The 18,413-nt window shown below is 37.0% G+C and overlaps 6 protein-coding genes across 6 annotated transcripts; 1 reads left to right on the top strand and 5 right to left on the bottom strand.

The window, feature by feature from the left end:
• Positions 1-37: 37 nt before the first annotated feature.
• EV154DRAFT_495097 (peptidase S8/S53 domain-containing protein) lies at positions 38-3,237 on the bottom strand. Its single transcript, XM_051599991.1, has 6 exons — positions 2,390-3,237; positions 2,261-2,313; positions 1,966-2,179; positions 1,751-1,909; positions 1,002-1,691; positions 38-941 (listed from the first exon to the last, which is right to left on the bottom strand). Exons 1-6 carry the CDS (start codon positions 3,048-3,050, stop codon positions 76-78), a joined length of 2,643 nt encoding a protein of 880 aa, XP_051461905.1. The 5' UTR covers positions 3,051-3,237; the 3' UTR covers positions 38-75.
• Positions 3,238-3,436: 199 nt separating this feature from the next.
• EV154DRAFT_495094 (HSF-type DNA-binding-domain-containing protein) lies at positions 3,437-4,818 on the bottom strand. The gene is made up of 2 exons (XM_051599990.1): positions 4,285-4,818; positions 3,437-4,231 (listed from the first exon to the last, which is right to left on the bottom strand). Exons 1-2 carry the CDS (start codon positions 4,434-4,436, stop codon positions 3,514-3,516), a joined length of 870 nt encoding a protein of 289 aa, XP_051461904.1. The 5' UTR covers positions 4,437-4,818; the 3' UTR covers positions 3,437-3,513.
• An 81-nt stretch (positions 4,819-4,899) lies between these two features.
• EV154DRAFT_599098 (NAD(P)-binding protein) lies at positions 4,900-6,233 on the bottom strand. The gene is made up of 4 exons (XM_051607090.1): positions 5,942-6,233; positions 5,370-5,884; positions 5,211-5,318; positions 4,900-5,151 (listed from the first exon to the last, which is right to left on the bottom strand). The coding sequence occupies exons 1-4, from the start codon at positions 6,083-6,085 to the stop codon at positions 4,932-4,934; spliced, it is 987 nt and encodes a 328-aa protein (XP_051461903.1). The 5' UTR covers positions 6,086-6,233; the 3' UTR covers positions 4,900-4,931.
• Positions 6,234-6,454: 221 nt separating this feature from the next.
• On the bottom strand, positions 6,455-8,093 carry EV154DRAFT_495091 (uncharacterized protein). The gene has a single exon (XM_051599989.1). The coding sequence runs from the start codon at positions 8,077-8,079 to the stop codon at positions 6,499-6,501; it is 1,581 nt and encodes a 526-aa protein (XP_051461902.1). The 5' UTR covers positions 8,080-8,093; the 3' UTR covers positions 6,455-6,498.
• A 1,121-nt stretch (positions 8,094-9,214) lies between these two features.
• Positions 9,215-10,841, bottom strand: EV154DRAFT_573299 (uncharacterized protein; the record flags this gene model as incomplete). The annotated part of the gene is made up of 1 exon (XM_051606387.1): positions 9,215-10,841. One exon carries the CDS (start codon positions 10,839-10,841, stop codon positions 9,261-9,263), a length of 1,581 nt encoding a protein of 526 aa, XP_051461901.1. The 3' UTR covers positions 9,215-9,260.
• Positions 10,842-16,392: 5,551 nt separating this feature from the next.
• EV154DRAFT_495086 (Anp1-domain-containing protein) lies at positions 16,393-17,817 on the top strand. Its single transcript, XM_051599988.1, has one exon. The coding sequence runs from the start codon at positions 16,444-16,446 to the stop codon at positions 17,545-17,547; it is 1,104 nt and encodes a 367-aa protein (XP_051461900.1). The 5' UTR covers positions 16,393-16,443; the 3' UTR covers positions 17,548-17,817.
• Positions 17,818-18,413: the final 596 nt, after the last annotated feature.

The raw sequence follows: 18,413 nt of genomic DNA, 5'->3' as shown, positions 1-18,413 counted from the left end.
CAAAAATAAAAAAGACTGACCAAAAAAAAAAAAAAAATACAGAAAAACAAACTTGGTTCATATGTTTAATTTTTTTTAAGCAGCAATGTCAATGGGTCCTGATGTTTGTACTACCCAATCCTGCGACTTTTCTAAATCACCAAACATTTTGAGAGCTGACCATTTGATACGATAAGTACCTGGACTGACCGTAAACGGCTTTGAATCCAAGTTCTCATCCACCACCAACGCTCCCAACCAAGGGTTCAATTCCTTCATCGTCTGGCTGCTCAAATCACGTTCTGCGTAATTATAAGTCGGCACAATATACCCTACATGCTTCTCCCCTTCCTCCTGCACCAATTCAATTGTGAATCGACGTGATGGCGTACTTAAACGGAATCCAATCGAGGGAGCACTGGCTTCATCCGATAAACTAAAATGAAAAGTCTCATTCTGTCCATACACATGTCCCTTATTATCCTTCACATTCAGCGCTCCACTGTCCAACGTAGGAAGTTCATAAAGACTACCAAGGACACCAAAATATGGTACATGCACTTGCGCTCCATCACCCTTTTCGCGTCTAAACTGAACATAGCCACCATACATCACTTGCTCTTTGGCATTAAACTCTTTGGGAAGTTGCACCGACACAACCACTTGTTGCGACTCACCAGGATTCAATTGAACACGGCTAGGCTGAATATCCACTTGCACACTCACATCACGACTGTAAAACTTTTCGTGACTCGAGCTGATCAAGCGGTATTGCGAATTGTTGTGGCCGTACGGAGAAATCGAGGCTGACGAAATACTCGTGATCTCATACTGCACAGCTTCTGTACCTGTATTCGAGACCTTGAGTGAATGCGTCTTGTACACATCCGTTAAGGATTTAGTGTCGTTGAAACTAATTTTGGCTGGAGAGACATGTAAAGGTTCTTTAATGGCATCGTAAGCTAGACCCCCCATAAAAAATAATGAGTTTTTTTTTCTCTTAATCATGTGTAGGATGTTACCTTGAATGAGACCAGCTCCTTGACGAAGAGGGGACTCTAGTTGATCCTTGGCAGCATCCAACGGTTTGGCGTAATTGGCAAGTTTCTCGTGCAGGACAGAAGCCAAGATGTTCTGACCGGCAAATGCCTCTCTTAATAGGGCAACGGTACCCGCAATATAAGGCGACGCCATGGACGTACCTGATTTTGTTCCCCAACCGCCTAAATAATCAGGTAAAGTAGAAAATACATTACTTCCAATGGCCCCAAACGATGGCTTCATGTCGAGCTCATTGGTAGGGCCGATACTGGAAAAGTAAGACACGGTATTGGCAGTGGACGATTGGAAGACAAATGCGTTTCTTTCGAAATGCATGTACATGGTCTCATTAGAGTTTTTCAAGGCAGAAATAAGCTGATGTCCACTCACGGAGGATATTGTGGCAATGGGAATCGTGGTGTTAAAATAGGGAGCACGTACTGGATCGCCTTCCAAAGTATCGACAAAGATGAGACCGATCGCACCTGCCTCCGCAACACGACTCTCTTGTTGAACAATGGTACAGGGACCTTGAGTTACAAGTGCTAATTGACCCTTCACGTCCTTGGGGATATTTTCTATATCACATGCATGAAACGTAGTTGGACTTCCACCCAATACAAGGTTACCATCCGGAATTTCTGCACTGGCTTCAGGGGCAACTTGGTACGCTATTCAATTGGGATCAATTATTGAACCGCTCCATGTGACACACAGTTTCTATACTTACAGTAAGGTCCGATTTTCTTGCTAGCACTGGTTAAAGAGAACAGACTCCCTAAAAAGTGTGGGTTGTCGACTGAAGCGACTGAGAGAACATCACTAGCACCAGCAGGATCTGTGACAGTAAAAGCACCCGCTTCACCGTCATTACCATTTGAGACCACGACTGAATTTTATATATTTTTAGATTTTATAAATATACATGATTGTTTTGAGTCTTACCCGAGATGCCTTGGTTGGATAGTTCTTGAGCAAAAGCTGCATGAGGTTGTTCTGACCAAGGTGCATCATTTCCCAGACTCATGTTGATCACATCACATCCGGCCTTTTGTGCTTGTACCATCGCCTTCATGATGATATCCGAACTACTACCACCTTCACAACCAAATACTCTCCAAACTCCAATGGTTGCATTTGGTGCGACACCAGTAAACCCCTTTATATAAATAAAATTTAATTAGTCCACATGGGCTTTTTACTTTTTTTTTTCTCTCTCTCTCTTTTTTTTCTCTTTTACTTTAGACTCATCCACACCAGCAATAATACCAGTAACATGTGTACCATGACCAACTATGTATGTTTTTTTTATATCAGATTAAAATGAAATAAAAAATCATTCGAATTTTTTCCCTGATTTTTTTTTTACCTGCTTTTTCACTCACTTTGCCACAATCATCCAAAGGAGGAGTACCATCAGCAGGCATGACATTGCTTTTTGACATTGGATCAAAATCATTTCCTACCAAATCCTGACCAAACGAGATCTTATAGCCAGGACCAAACCCACCACCTAAAGCAGGATGGTTGTAATCCACACCACTGTCGATAATGCAGATCTTGACACCTTGGCCCGTCAATCCTAGCTCACCATGCAAGCGATTGATCTGAGTCAATTGGTGTGCTTGGATACGCTCTGTCGTCTCTGCATCAATCTGGTTGTAATAACCATGCGAGACCGCGTTAGGTCGAGAAACATAGGTGACCGGGTAAACAGCAACTGTACGTTCATGATCCAGCACAGTGCTCAAAAAGTTCTCGTGCGAGGACGCACCTACATCTACTGTTCGGATATTCGTTTGTTTCTGACGGTTGAAGTACGCTGTCTTACTACTCGATTCAAATCCGTCCAAAGCATCGGATAATGAATTGTCGTGGCCTCCTGGTGAAGTGTATTCTACTAAAAATCGACCTGGAATGATATTTGTGTGTTGTGTATCCATCGATTTGAATTTCGAGTGCTGAAGTGCATCTACCTGTGTCAATAAGAAACAAAGGCAAATACTCGAAAGAATGCCATTTGTTCTCATTTTTTTATTTTTTAAAAAAAAAGAGCGTGTGGAGGGAAAAAGAAAGTTAAAGGAAAAGAAAGAGAAGGAGTTTCATTTTAACTATTTTTTTTTTAATTGGGGAGTACGTCTTTTTGGCACGGCTTGCAAATGATTCGCTTTACCCTTTTTGGACAAAAAATAAAATTAGCTTTCCAGTAATTAAAACAGTAATTTGTAAATTCCCGCCCGTACACTTTGATCTAATTGCTACCATTGCCCTCACATATAAATATACATAAGAAGGCTTTTTAAATTAAGGGAGATCCCTATGTTTTAAAACCACATCCAGTAGGCTTATGACTTTTGCTGCCAAAAAAAAAAAGAATAGAATACTATTATTTGCATGACGCAACAGAAAAAAAAGGTTAACTGTATCAATAAGACCATTTTATTTATTTATTTATTATTCAGATGTGTGTGTGTATATGCAGATGGGATAGCTTTAACCATTCATGTTGGAGTTATTATTATTTATAAAGGAAAAAGGTCGAGTGGCAGAGTCTGTAGATAATGTTTGACCTGATGGAGTATTAGTTGTGGAATAATAAGAGGAATGATTCTCTTCATCAGAAGAGGATAATAACATGGTTGGACTAGAAGGGGTAGCTCTAAATGTGGATGAAGAGGAGGAGGAAGAGGAGGATAAAGGCATAAGATTGTTCATATTTCTTCGTGGACGTTGTGAAGGCACGAGAGGTTGATTTTCAAAAAACGAAGGCTGTTGATCATGCGTCGTAACAAAGATAGATGGAGGAGAGGTGGTGTCTAACTCGAGCTTCTTAAATTCAGTATGCAAATCCTGAGGTAACTGACCGCCATTCTGTTGGGTGATGTAGTGCATGATCTGCTTGACGAGTTTAACATGGGATTGCTGCTTTTCCTTTGTATCATGAAGTTCCTTGACAATTTGACTAAAAGTATCATAGAGATGGTTTATTTGTTGTAGCATATCTGATTGGGACACCTGCATCATTGCCAAATGAGCATGCAAGTCTCCGGTCTCACGTCGTACAGTATCAGATTCCATCGTTTTGCGCTTAATGTCGTCCAGTAAATCAGGTCGATCTCGTAAGAACTTTGGATGAGAGAATTCCCAGATTTGATTTTCTGCTAGTGTTCGATGACCACGTGGGGACTTGTTCACCTTGTGAAATCCATACCTAGGCAACGTTTGTTAGTAAGATAAAGAAAATATGATATATATATACTTTACATGTTGAGTTGTCGGACAAAGCTAGAGAAATTATTGTGTTTAAAGTGCTTGGGTAAGACATCGCGCGCAAATTCCATAATGTTGCAAACAATGAAGGAGGCTCCAGTGTAATTCCATGCAATGAGATGTTGAAATTGAGTGTCAACCACCATACTATTTTTAAATTTTCATTTTAATTTATTTTTATTATTTAATTTCAAGTAAGTTATCTGGGTTATATGTAAACAAACACTAAATATTTTTTTTTATATCTGAAAGGTTTTTTACTTGTATAATTTATGGACAAACGTATTCGCATGAGCTGATTTTGGTGGTATAGGCACAGGTTGAGTTACTCCAAAAGGTTGTGTCGGTGATTGTTGCTGTGCGGGGTAATGGCCCATATCATATCGCATGGATTCATGGCCCGTCGTTGTCGAAAAAGACTGATGATCCATATATTTATATATATTTATATATAAAGCCAGGCCAATCTCCGTACAAAGAAGAAAAAGAAGGGGGGAGGGGAGCAGAAGCGCCAAGCCCTTTTTCTCTTGTTTCGACACCCAAAAAAAGTGGGTTTGTTTCCCTCATTTAAAATCGCGTCACAAATGGAAGAGTGAGAACCATTGTTTTAAACTGAGTAATTTTTATTTTATTTTTATTATTCAAAGTCGACTATCACCATGGCCAATCTTGGCTACTACTTTCGCATAAGAGACTCGTTCATTAATGGCCTTTAAACCTTCGGGAATTGTGGCCAATGTATACACTTTTTCATAAAGCGCAGGTTTTAATTGGCCTGATTCAAACAAGCTAAATAATGCGTTCCACACTTCGGGAATACGTTCAGGCTCGTTCTTGACATAGGCGCCCCAATGCAAGCCACTATTCATATCTGGGGTTAGTTCCCAAAAAAACAAACAAAACAATAAAAAAATGCTTACACAGCAGAAATATTCTTCAATAATAATCGGTTGGCGGGAATCTTTTCAATGGTGCCTTGTGCAAAACCAATGATCAAGATACGACCGTTCCAAGCGGTACATTTCGTACTATTTAGAATAATTAGATACAGATTAGGATAGAAATGCTGCTATTTATACCTTTGTTCCACCATACCGACGGGATCATAAACAACATCTGCGCCATGACCCTTAGTGATCTTCTTGACCTGCTCGGTCCAATCCTTGTCGCGGTAATTCACCACATAGTCCGCACCGAACTTTTTAGTAATCTCCAGTTTCTCGGCTGACCCAGCCGTGGCGATGACAATGGCGCCCATGGCTTTGGCAATTTGAACAGCAGCGATGCCTACGCCACCTGCAGCAGCATGAACAAGACAGTATTCACCGGCCTTTAAATTGGCGCGTAAAACAAGCGCGGCATAACTGGTAGGATAAGTGATAAAAAGACCAGCGGCCTGCTCAAAACTAAAGTTCTTGGGCATGCTCAATACCATGCTGGCATTCACATTCACAATCTCTGCAAACGAGTAGCCTGAACCAAACACTCTGTCTCCCGCCTTAAATTGGCTGACGGTAGATTTCAACACGATTCCACTGAATTCTCCTCCTGGAATAAAAGGAAAGGGGGGTCTAATTTGGTATTTACCTTGAATCTGGTTTATAATGAGTACATGTCATGTGTATTATGCTCTTTTTTTTTTTCTTCTTACCATCAAGGTATCGAAAAAGTTGAGACCAACTGCCTTGACTTGGATTTGTAATTCTCCCTTTTTAGGCTCTGCTGGGGGTGGGATAGCAGAAACAGTGAGCTCCTCGGGTCCCTTTAACCATTTATCAACAACAATAGCCTTCATTTTTTTTTTCTTATACTGTAGTGGATAAGCAAGTAAATAAACTAAGAATATTTATACGCTCCATGAGAACTGAAATCATTTTTTTATTCCCTTTTTTGCAACCCCGAGTTTAAGCTGAGCTAAGCGGCATTCTCAAGCTTGCTTTACCCCACACTCAATTGCGTGCATTTTCAGCTTACCTAATCTTCTTTTGTAACTTTGTAGTGCATTTAATCTTTTTTTTCTTTTTGTAGAACTTATGCCTGCAAATTTATGGCACATACTTTTTTGTCATATAGGATCAGTGAATCCTTTGCCATACACTCACTGGAAATTAAGATTAATATCAGCACTGAGCAGAGCTGTAATGCATTATAATAGTCAACTTGTTGATATAAAGTAAATTTTTAATTAAATTGGAAAAACGGTAATTATTATTGATATTTTCTATTGTGAAGAACTCTCTTATTCCTAATATCTTGACAAGTCCCGGATTGTACTATTGCAACATTCCCCACCTTGTCATTAAAGTTTTCATCCACCACTTGCAAGAGAGATTTTTGGTGAGCCTCTACTAGACTACCACCAGACAAATATCCATATCGATTTCTTGTAATATATTGACTGAGCAACCATTCTATGGATATGAGTCTGCTTTCAGGTGTAATTCGCAATGCAATCATACACACAATCCAAACCACGAAAATAAAACCCGCGAGTAACCAGAACGGCCATTTCCACAAGATACCATATACGTAATATTCAGAAGCAATATAGTTAGACTGAAATGTAACAGTGTCTTCATAGGGTTCTCCATTGTTGTAATCACACATAATACGACCGACAACTGTACCAAATATGCCTACTCGTTCTTGAACTTTCTCTAAGCTTTCCCCGGGAATCTTCTCGTCAATACCTATATCTCCAGTTATGTCGGCACCTAGCATCCAGCTAGCCAGCGGACTCCGAGCAACACTGGAACCTGGAACTACCATTTTAAACATGGTCGTCATGAAAATCAGAGCACTATCCGCATTTACACTTTTAAACGGGGTGATTGTAGACACACGTTCAGTGTGACATAGAGTATCTTTGCACGTTGTCAATGCAGTTGCATGCCCTATATCGATGGTGCAAAGTACCCACTGAGGCGAAGTACCTCCTTCTTGTTCTCGATTTAAAACGACGGTTATTGCTGCTGTCCAGGACGAATAACCGTAACTCGATGCACTGTTATTTTGTAAATAAGGACGCATAGGAGCAACGCTAGAGAATGTTACATCATCTGCAACCTTTTTGCAAGATACATTGGCAAAGGGTAATTCGCGCTGGAATGTTGCTACTCCCCTTAGGCCTTCGGGTATGCTTCTGTCATAGTATTCGTTTGTATAGGTAGCATTCTGATTTCGCAAGCTGTCAAAAGCATCTAAAGTTGAAGACGGTAGATTTCGCCCTATTGAGCTTATGAATCCTATAGCTTTGCATGACTTATAATCTCTTGTGTACGCTGACATGGTAGCATTAGAAGAAACAAGACGTACACCCATAGATACAACCGCTAGCTGCCTTGTCACCGTACTGATAATCAGGATCACAAAAACCAAGATTATACCAAACCATCTTCCTCCTGCATACAACAATGGCAAACACGAAGGTGAATACCCACCAATAACAGAGACAAAGTGTGAGAAGTTGGCTCCTTGGTACTTCATTAATGTGAAAGAGACAGCGGATATAGTCTTTATCAGAATAGCTATGGTACAACCACCAATGACCGCCGACATAACGGATACAACGATTTTGGATTTTAGAGATTGAGATTCAGCAGCTGTGGCACCTGTCCAGCTCCAGAAATGTTCTTGCTCGGTATGAATCAGACAAAATATGATACCAATAGCTGATATAAGTGTCCAGACATAGAAATCAAGGGTTCCAATGGTTCCAGCTTGCAGTGTATCAGTTGAATTGTTCACCAAACTATTGGTTTCTTTGCCATCCTCTCTGTCACTTGACATGTTGCAACTTTACTTGAAAATTTGGCGAAAGTAAAAGAAAAAAAAAAGAGTGCTAATATTTATACAGAATTCATGGTAACACCCAGCCCCGTTTTACCGCCTTTATACAGAACACTTGTACCACTTATTGTACCTGGTACCTCTGAAGTGATTCGTAAATATGTTAAGCTTTCACCAGCTGTGTCTTCCAAATAAACCCCATAAACAAATAGACACTGCCAGATAATGTTCTGTTTTAGGCAAATAAATCCGAAATAAGGCCATATACCCTCTGCCCTAAATGCAAATAATAATTGCAGAGTTTCGGACAACAAGAAAGAATGTTTACGAATTTGGTAATTTTAACATGAATACAGCTTTGCACTCATTTTCTACACTTCCAAATCAACTGGTTATTGTATCTGATCCCATCATTTGCAATCAGTACGACAAAACAAGCCCGAGATTGCCTGAAATGGAAAGTGCCACTTTGACCCAAGATAGTGGCTTAGTCTAATTGTGTTGCCACAACGTTTATTATTGATGATTTTATAGAAATGATCACGATTTTTTTAAAAACAAAGTGGATCCGATTTTTACCAAAGAGGACCATTTTTGATCTTGATTTTGGCCTTTTACTTAAATAGAAATATTTGAAATGATCCCCCAAGCAATTCAAAACTTGATAGTTGTCTGTCAGCGTTTAAGTAGTAGCATGTACTGATAGTGAAGCATATTTTATGAAAATCAAAATCGATCATCCTAAAAAGTTAAGATATTAATATGGCATGTCAATCGACTTAAACATTTTTCTTAGACTTATGTGTAGACCATCATGTGTTTCTCAAAAATTCGTTTGAGAAATATATCATTCCCCGCCTCCTTTGTGTTTGAATGTAAAATGATCATGATTCAAAAAAAAAAAAAAAAAAAAAAAAAAAAAAAAAAAAAAAAATCTGATTCGGTTTCTATCAAAAAGGACCATTTTTAAGTTTTATTTTGTATAAATATACCATATACATATATATACATATATATACATAAGTATACATTCCGTTGATACTAACAAAGTCTTTGATACTGGGCATTTCCGTATTATACATCACGACAGCAGTTTTTTTTTAAAAAAAAAAAAAAAAAAAAAAAAAAAACGTAGGCGAGTAAGTTTAAATGATTACAGCAAAAAAGAAAAAGAGCATGAACTATTGATATGTTCTATCATGAAGCACCCTCTGAGTGTGAATGTCTTGATAAGTCCCAGATTGAATAATTGCGATGTTACCCACCTCTCCATTGGAGTTTCCATCCACCACTTGCAAAAGATAATCTCGATGGGCTTTCACTAGACTTCCACCAGACAAATATCCATAACGGCTCCTTGAAACATATTGACCAAGCAACCATTCTACTGATATGATTCTGCTTTCCGGTGTAATCCGCATTGAAATCATGCATGTGATCCAAGTCACAAAAATAAAACCCGCCAGCAACCAGAACGGCCATTTCCATAAGATACGATTTACATAATAAGCGAAAGAAATATAATTGGATTGGATTGTTACAATATCGGTATACGGTTCCTTATTGTTGTAATCACACAAAATACGGACAATTATTGTACCCAATATTTCCACTCGATCTTCAATTGTCTGTAAGCTCTCTCCGGGTATCTTATGATATATATCAGTATACTCGGTTATGTCTGCGCCTAATATCCAGCTCGTTAATATATTTCGAGTACCACTTGTACCTGGTTTTACCATGGTAAACATGTTTCTTAGAAGCATATAAGAGCTTTGTGTATACGTCTTTCCAAATGGAGTGATTATGGACACACGTTCAGTATGACATAAAGTATTCTGGCACGTCGTCGATGCAGTTGCATGTCCTAAATCAATGGTGCAGAGTACCCACTGATGTAAGTCATATTCTGCTAATTCCATTTTCATAGATACAGCTATCAAAGCACCCCAAGGAATAAAACTGTTTCCTGAGTCATCGTACTTATTTAAAGGAGGAAGCACAGGATCAAGGTCAGAGAAAGAATCGTTCTTTGGAACGATTCTACACGATACATTTGCAAAGGGTAATTCGCGCACAAACTTTGATTCACCTCTTAAACCATCGGGTATACTTTTGTCATAGTATTCATTTGTATATGTTGTGTTTCTATTTCGCAAGCTGTTAAAAGCATCTAAACTGGCCAACGGCTTCATTTCGTTCATTCCAATGATATATTCTGTAGCTGAACATGATTTATAATCCCTTGTATATGATGTCATGGTATTATTGAAAGAGACAGCACGTACACCCATAGATACAACCGCAAGTTGTTTTGTCATAGTACCCACAATTAAAACAATAAAAATTAAGAGTATACCGGACCATCTTCTTCCTGCAAATAGCAATGGTAAACACGCAGGAGAATATCCACGAATAACAGCAGCAAAGTGAGAGAAATTGGCTCCTTGGTATTTTATTAATGTGAATGAGACCACAAAAATAGTCTTCATCAGTGTAGCTACAAAACAGCCACCAATTACTGCCGACATAACAGACACAACAATTTTTGATTTGAGAGATTGGCATTCTTCGGATGTGGCACCTGTCCAGCTCCAGAAATGCTCTTGTTCGGCATGGATAACACAAACTATTATACCGATGGCTGGTATAAGTGTCCAAATATAGAAATCGAGGGTGCCAATAGTTCCCGTACGCAATGTATCACTTGAATCATCCTCAAGGCTACTGTTTTTTTCACAATCTTGCTTATGAATGGACATTTTGTGTGGGATAAAGTAGAAGCTTGGAAAAAAAACGGAAAATTGAAAAAAGCAAAACTCAATTTATAAGTGGACCCTCAAGTTGTTCTACATTTGTATAATTGTGCTGATAATATCAGAGCTGCAGATCCATAAATATTTTGAGCTTTTCCTGAAGTGCATGCTTCATTTTTACAATACCATATCTTGGTGGAAATAGAAACCCCATATCTTGTCAGCCAGATGGCGTTATACTTATTATAAGGGAGGAGGAGCTTAAACGCTATAGAGCCATACTTCTTTAATATCTAAATAATAGTAGATTTTATGGAACAGGTGTTAAATGTTCTTCAAACTGCAAATATTAGAACTTCTGATTCTAAATAGCAATTTACACTTATTATAAAAATAAAATAAAAACGAAGATTGCTCATATAGTAATTTATATAATTTTGCATTAGTTAAGATTCCTTAGCAGCTGATTTTACTGGCAGACAACTTCTATCTTGAGATTTATTATGTAGCCACAGTGTTATGTAACAAGTCTAATATTCTGTCTTTTTATAAAATCAATTATGCACAGTTCTGAAAAGCGGGCATCTTTCCCCGAAATGATGGCGAAGCTATACAGTCTTGCAGAAATGTTTTTTAATTGATGACACCTTTATTTTTATCATTCTTTTTGCTGTTTTGTTTCTATAATTTAACGATTTAACCCGCCACAGTCAAGTGTACAACTAACAAACGCATTTAAATAATCCAGAAACCTCAAATAAATGAAACCTTTCTTGTTATGCACAAATCCAACCCATTGACACTGTGTTTTATTTATTACAATATATCCCATAATTTGTTTCTTTCGCCGGCGATCTCTTTTGTAATCTACGCTAATTACAGATTTTAGTGTTTGACAATACTTTTATGTGCAGTTTGTGTATCATAAACCCGAGTGAGTTGGATCTTCGAAAAAAAAAAGTATTCGGTTAAAACACGGTCGTAGATCTCTCGATAGTTTAGATCTTCAATCCGAAAACTAGTGGGCAACAGCTTCTTTAAGGGCAAGCATTTTTTAAATTTTTTAATTATTGGGCTTCAACAGGATGTTGTCAGTGTTACCCCAGCTAGGCTCACCTTCTCGGATAAATTGATGGCAATTTTCGACCACATCTCGCAGCTCTATATTCTGAACACTACAAATAGAATATATTCAGAAACAAAATTACACCTACAACTAAATGACTAACCATAACCTCCTTCTGTAAACAATACTTCAAGTAGCGAATGACTCTTCTCTCAAAATGTTTAACGATTTACGATTGGTATAGGAGGTTGTAATATCCACACACGCCACGATTAATGAATCACTTGCGCCTCTTGGAAGTGATTCTTTATAAATTTCAAGTAAGTACATATGCACGGAAACTGTTCCAAGCAATCAAAAGTGTTGTACTTCCTTCCATTAAGGATCGTATATAATGGCCTTCAGTATGACTAAATTATAATATCCGAGTGGTACTTTCATATTATCGGGCATAATTTGCTACAGTCATCGATTCCGAGGTAGTATTTCTTCTTTTTATCTGATTTTTTCAGTCTTGACAATGAAACTTTGTATTTCTTTATGATCAGAGGAGCCCACTTTAAACATGTTAAAACAGCACTAGTAATCGTAAATGATATCACAAAATTACCATCATCTGCAGAAGCTTCTTTGTGATACCATTATTCAAATCATTCTTTGTTTGCATGTCCTTCGCATGGATATGCACACATGTTTTTTTCTATACGATACATGCGTTAAGTATATGGTAGCTGTTTACTTGTAAATATTTACCGTTGAAATAATCGTCATCTTCTTCTGCCTGTCTATTTTAGACATAACGTCGCTTTTCTTCTTGATAATATCTTTTTTAATCATGATAAAGCTAAGAGATGGGCAATAACATTTGCCCACAAGTTCGGTTTATGTCTAAAAGAATAAAAGAAAGACAGACGTAAAATGTATTTTCAATCACACTTTTAGATAAAATGATTGCGGGATTTTATCAGTGTTATTTTGCTGGACGAAATCGATTTTGCTTTTCCCTGCTTTTTCTTGGATGTAGTATAAAGGTTTCTGTATAAAGAACTCATGATGGTGTTGCCCTTTTAAGTTAGTCAAACGTTTGAGCTTGTCTATGACTTTTAACACTGTCAAGGCAAAAAAAAAAAGTTTCATGATATAAGAACCCCGTCCAATCACAGTTGTCTCCATTAACCTTCAAAGGACTCTTTTAAACATATATAAGCTACTATGTCACTATTTTTGTAACAAAGGTTTAATTTTATGTAATCTGCTTCGTATCTCGATGATTTAGTTCGATAATCCTATTATTATACGGCTATTATTAACATTATTCGCATATATGTAATATATGCAATATCTCTTTATTCCGGTAAGGTAAAAATAGCTTTTGCTTTATTTAAATTGTTTTCCTTTTCACCATTATTATGTAATATTGCATAATATTTTTAGAACACGTTGAAAGGTGAAATGACTAAAGGACAATGGCGTGTCTTTTAAAGACAGTTTGTGCATGGTTATCAGACGACCCCTACACCAAAACCCTTCTTGATATTGGATGCCGGCATTCGTCCCTACACCCGCCGTCGTAAGGTCTTCCGGCCTAGTCACCGCCTTAATTAACAATTTCTTTTTAGACTTTTAGAGCTCTCGTCAATATTCTATTTTTATATTTTTAAAATCTTGGAGCATTGTTTATTTGTTTATTTTTAAGTACCACGAAAATTGCCTTTTTAGAAGATTTGAACTGGTTGTGTATGGAAGCCTTTTTTTCTGGAATCGCCGGAATAGCTAGAAATCAGGCACCTGACACTAAAAATATCTACAAGCATTGGTAAAATTCATCAATAACAGACACATATGGATAGTGATAAACAATACTAAATCAGACTATAGGCGTATGTAATCGATTTTTGTACACGAAAAATGAGTCTGACTGATAATAAAAAACTGTTGCTCTGCACGTAGTCAAGAATATTTATGATTAATTTCTAATATTAGTAAGTTCTTTTTAAGGGTTCTAAGGAAACCTAATACAAGTTGCTTGATATTTTACCCGTTTTATTAACATTCTTATCTTGTCAGTCAAATACAGATACCTCAATCATCCAAAATGCCAACTTGTGAGAGAATTCAAAAAAACTGAAGAAAAACGAAAATATGAACCAGTTATCATGTTCCACATTATCGTTAAACAAACGCAGATAGTTGGTAATATATTTAGTTATATGACTAAACACTATTTTTCCCTTGATCAATGTGGAAGTTCCGGTACCATGCTTGAAGTATTAAATAAGATGGCCCGGATTGCATTTAGTAATATGTATTTAGGAAGCTTACAATTTAAAAACTGATCTATTGAAATAGTATGATTGTGATGTATAAATTACAATAACATTGGTAAGTTTATGGAGTACCGAATCTCTAAGTATTCCTTTTAAAAAAAAGGATGGCTTCTAAAAGGAAAAACTGTGCAGGCTTTGTGTACACAATTGGACAATCAAAGAATAGCGGACTTAACATACAGTGGGTAAAAATAAAAGTGAAATGATCATTGCTTTTCTTTATTTATTTTAGATGTTTTATCCAAACAGGAATTGTAACGTGAAAAACGTATCTATTGGAATTGACTCAATTAAGATTTGCCTTTGGTACACATCCAAACCAGCTCTTCATGCATTTACCCCGTGCAAATACCGAGGCCTGAATTTGTTTGTTTAATTGACAATAAGTTTCAGCGTATTTATAGAATGAATAGGAACAAAGAATATAATGCAAGATGTCACTATCAAGGTTTACAGTAGTCCCATACACGATTATTAATTCTTCAAGTATGAAGTGGTATTGTGTATGCTTCAAATCTCAAAAGGCTATCAACGAGGCTATCAACGAGGCTTGAACGGTGTTATAATTCATTATTAGAGTAAAAAAAAATGTCAGACTCTGCTGTTTTTCAAATATGTACTACTCAGAGACAGCTTCATACGCAAACGGTATGTAAACATTACCATCATTTCATTAGGTAATCATGCTCGGCATTTTGGGCTTAGCTATGTGATATCAACGTTTTTTTTACGCAAAAAGTAGTTCGGTGTATATTAATCAATACAAACAAAAGAAAGAAGAGCACGAACGATTTCGATTACATAAGGTATTACTGGATAAGCAAGAGATAATCATTCATCCCATTTTTATTTTTCCATCATGATTATTACCCTCGCCTCCTAGAACCTTATCGCCCCACCATGAGCATTGAGATCTCATATTATTAAATATACAAACTGAGATAAATAAATAACTGGGAGCATTTATTGAAATTAGTAACATGTCAAGGGACTAGGATAATTTTTCTGCCCAACAAGTTGGCATTGACCATGATCATTACTTGTTTGGGGGTACTTTAGAACCGCCATTTTTTCAGCTGTTCCAGGTCAGCCCGTAAACAAAAGATAATGATGAATGCCAAGGAGGACTAATTTTTGCTTTGTTTCTTTTCGAAAAGAACATCACCAATCAGCCATCTTTTGCTTAAAAAGTGTTGATGAAGCAGAAAATTAAGCTCAACAGAAAGCGGAGATAATAAGCAAACTAGCAAAAATTAAAGTATTATATATTAGCTTTTAGCCATGATACCACAACGAGTTAAAGCAGTTACTATCGTTACAAGTAATTAATCGTAGATGAGAAATAACAATAAAAGGAGAATTCGCTAACTGTGGGGATTTCAATATTATGGTCAGCGCCCGTTAAGGTATTCTGTCAAAGGAAGGATCGCATTAAGGGTTTTGCATGTACGTCATTCCCGAGTCCTTCTAGAGCACTGTGCTGCTTTCTATATGGGTTATGTTTCAGCTCCACCTGATTTGGTTCGGTGTTATTGGAACTTACGCTGATCACCCAAAATTATATTGGGCTAAAATTTTTCTGATTGGCTATGCCCAAAGTTTAGACAGACTAAAGATTGCTGTGTGTTATGTTATGGCAATTGTGGCTTTGAACGCAGCGTTTAAAGACAAAGAAATATGATATGCAAGGAGGGGGTTGAATATGAAGGAGCTAAACTGAGCCCCTCCTTCTTCTCGGTAAACAGAGTGTTAAGTTCTGAAAACTCCAGTTTATTTAGTGCGTGGCTGAGATCATTTTAATAATAAGAAAAAGGTTTAGATTGTTTATTAGTCTAGAACCTGTGATGGAGATTAAATATAGCATTTTTTTGATAGGCTCGTCTTTTTTATTTTTCAATAACCATTTGCAAGCTTTTTTTTATTTCATATTTGAATAGAGAAAGTTCTCCGTTTGCAGAACTAATTAAATCTTAATATAAATGGTGTTTGATCGATAACTCATAAAGGAATTTTATGTGTAACAACCATATCATAACCAATCACACCACCATTTTTATAAATAGAAACATTACAAAAAAAGATCGACGTCAAAAAAAGAGTAGTACCTTTTTTTTTTTTTTTTTTTTTTTCCTTTATAAACCCTCCTTAATTTCTTTTTATTTTATTTCTTTTTTTTCTTTCTTTTCCTTTTTTTCTTCTTTATTATTACAAAAAAATGATTCTTACCGAAAAGCCATCCAACATCTATACAGCGCCCTTAAGAGGAAATAGAAGAATGATTGTCTTCATTTTGGCCATCGTTTCATTTCTTGTTTTATCATTTTTCACATTTTCAAGATCCTCATTAAATTTGGGTGGGCCTTCTTGTGGAAGAACTATCCGAACACTGTCTGAAGCAGTTGCACTATCAAGTAGCACAAGTAACAACCATGGAGGACAAGCTAAATTCATCAACCTGAATGATTTGGATGCCACGGCTAACGCAAAAGATGAGCAAGAACATGTTTTAATTCTCACTCCCCTTAAAAATGCCGAAGCTTACCTTCCCAAATACTTTGAATTAATCGACCGTTTGTCTTACCCCAAAGATTTAATTACTGTTGCATTCTTGGTGTCCGATACGGATGATAAGACCGTCGAAATCTTAAAGCGAAAGGCAGATGAATTCTTAAACCGTCAAGACCCTTCTCAAAGATACCATGAAATTGCCATTTATGAAAAAGATTTCAATTTCCAATTACCCGAAGATAAAAGACACACCTTTGAACTTCAACCCTTAAGAAGATCCTTCATGGCCCGTTCAAGAAACTATTTATTAACCGCTGCTCTTCGTGAATATCATTCTTGGGTTCTTTGGTTGGATGTCGATGTTGTCAACTATCCTGAGTCAATTTTAGAGGACCTTCAAAGCGTGAATGTGGATGTGGTTGTACCCAACTGTTTGCTTCAAACTGAGGATAATTCTTTCTGGGGTTACGATAAAAACAATTGGCAGGAAACCGATAAATCGATTGAAATGCAAAAGGATCTTGATCCTGATTATGTCTTGTTGGAAGGTTATTTCGAATTCTTAACAAGTCGTTATCTTATGGTTGACATGCCAACGCATAATGATAGATTAGAAAAGGTTCCTTTGGATGGTGTCGGTGCTACTTTTACTCTTGTCAAAGCTCAAGTTCACAGAGAAGGTGCAAACTTCCCTCCCTATGTATTCCAACATCAAGTCGAAACTGAAGGCTTTGCAAAGATGGCTAAGGCAATGGGCTTTGGTGTGTATGGCTTACCAGGTTATCTTATTCATCACATCAAAAACTCATAGATATCCTTATCCCATCACATGTATTTGTTTCTCGTTGTTATCTTGAACAACACTCCCCTCCATTTGTTTATTTATTTTTCCCTCCCTCTGCAATCATACATATAATACCTTGAAAAAACAAAAAAAACTCTCACTTGGCTAAAATCATTACTCCCGCATCATAACTTAATAACATTCACAACTCGAATCACTAATACACTACTACTTACTAATTCTAATAAAGAAAAAAAATTTTACACGCACAAACAAAGTCTTTCCACCCCCCCCCCCCGTAAAAAGTAAATCAGGATCTAAACTAGTCTGTCCTTTGTGTTTAACCTTGTGATAGCATGTTTCTGTATACATGATACATGATAGGCAATATTTAGATGGCAAGAGAGTAACGGTAAGTGAACTTATTCGTTATTGGTTGATCGCCATTCAAATGTTATCATATTTCCAATTTTGAATTACACAAGCTTGTATATAAACGGTAAGCACACACGATTTTCTGTAAATGACTGTAATAGAAGAGTCGATCCCCGCCCGTGTTATGGTAATACCAAATAAACTACTTGTCGTGTGCAACAACTTATATTGCCACCCAAAAAGAAAAAACGAGACAAAAAAAAAAAAAAAAAACGAGAACAGGCAAGAAACTTCACACTCTTATAGGATCTGGGAGGGAGTATTCAACTATCCGACTCATGTATTATTGACTTGTTTCATTAGCGTGTAAAGACAATGAAGAGCCAGTCAATCTGGAACTTTGTATTTCAAATGTACCACACGGCACAGCATACATTATAAGCTGTATGACATGCATTGCTCGGATCACCTACAACTCAGCGAGACGCTAATGCATGCTAGTATAGTCATCACGGTGG

Source organism: Mucor mucedo (assembly GCF_025094135.1).
Source record: "Mucor mucedo strain NRRL 3635 chromosome Unknown EV154scaffold_10, whole genome shotgun sequence".
NCBI lineage: Eukaryota > Fungi > Mucoromycota > Mucoromycetes > Mucorales > Mucoraceae > Mucor > Mucor mucedo.
This window is presented reverse-complemented; position numbering and strand designations above follow the sequence as displayed.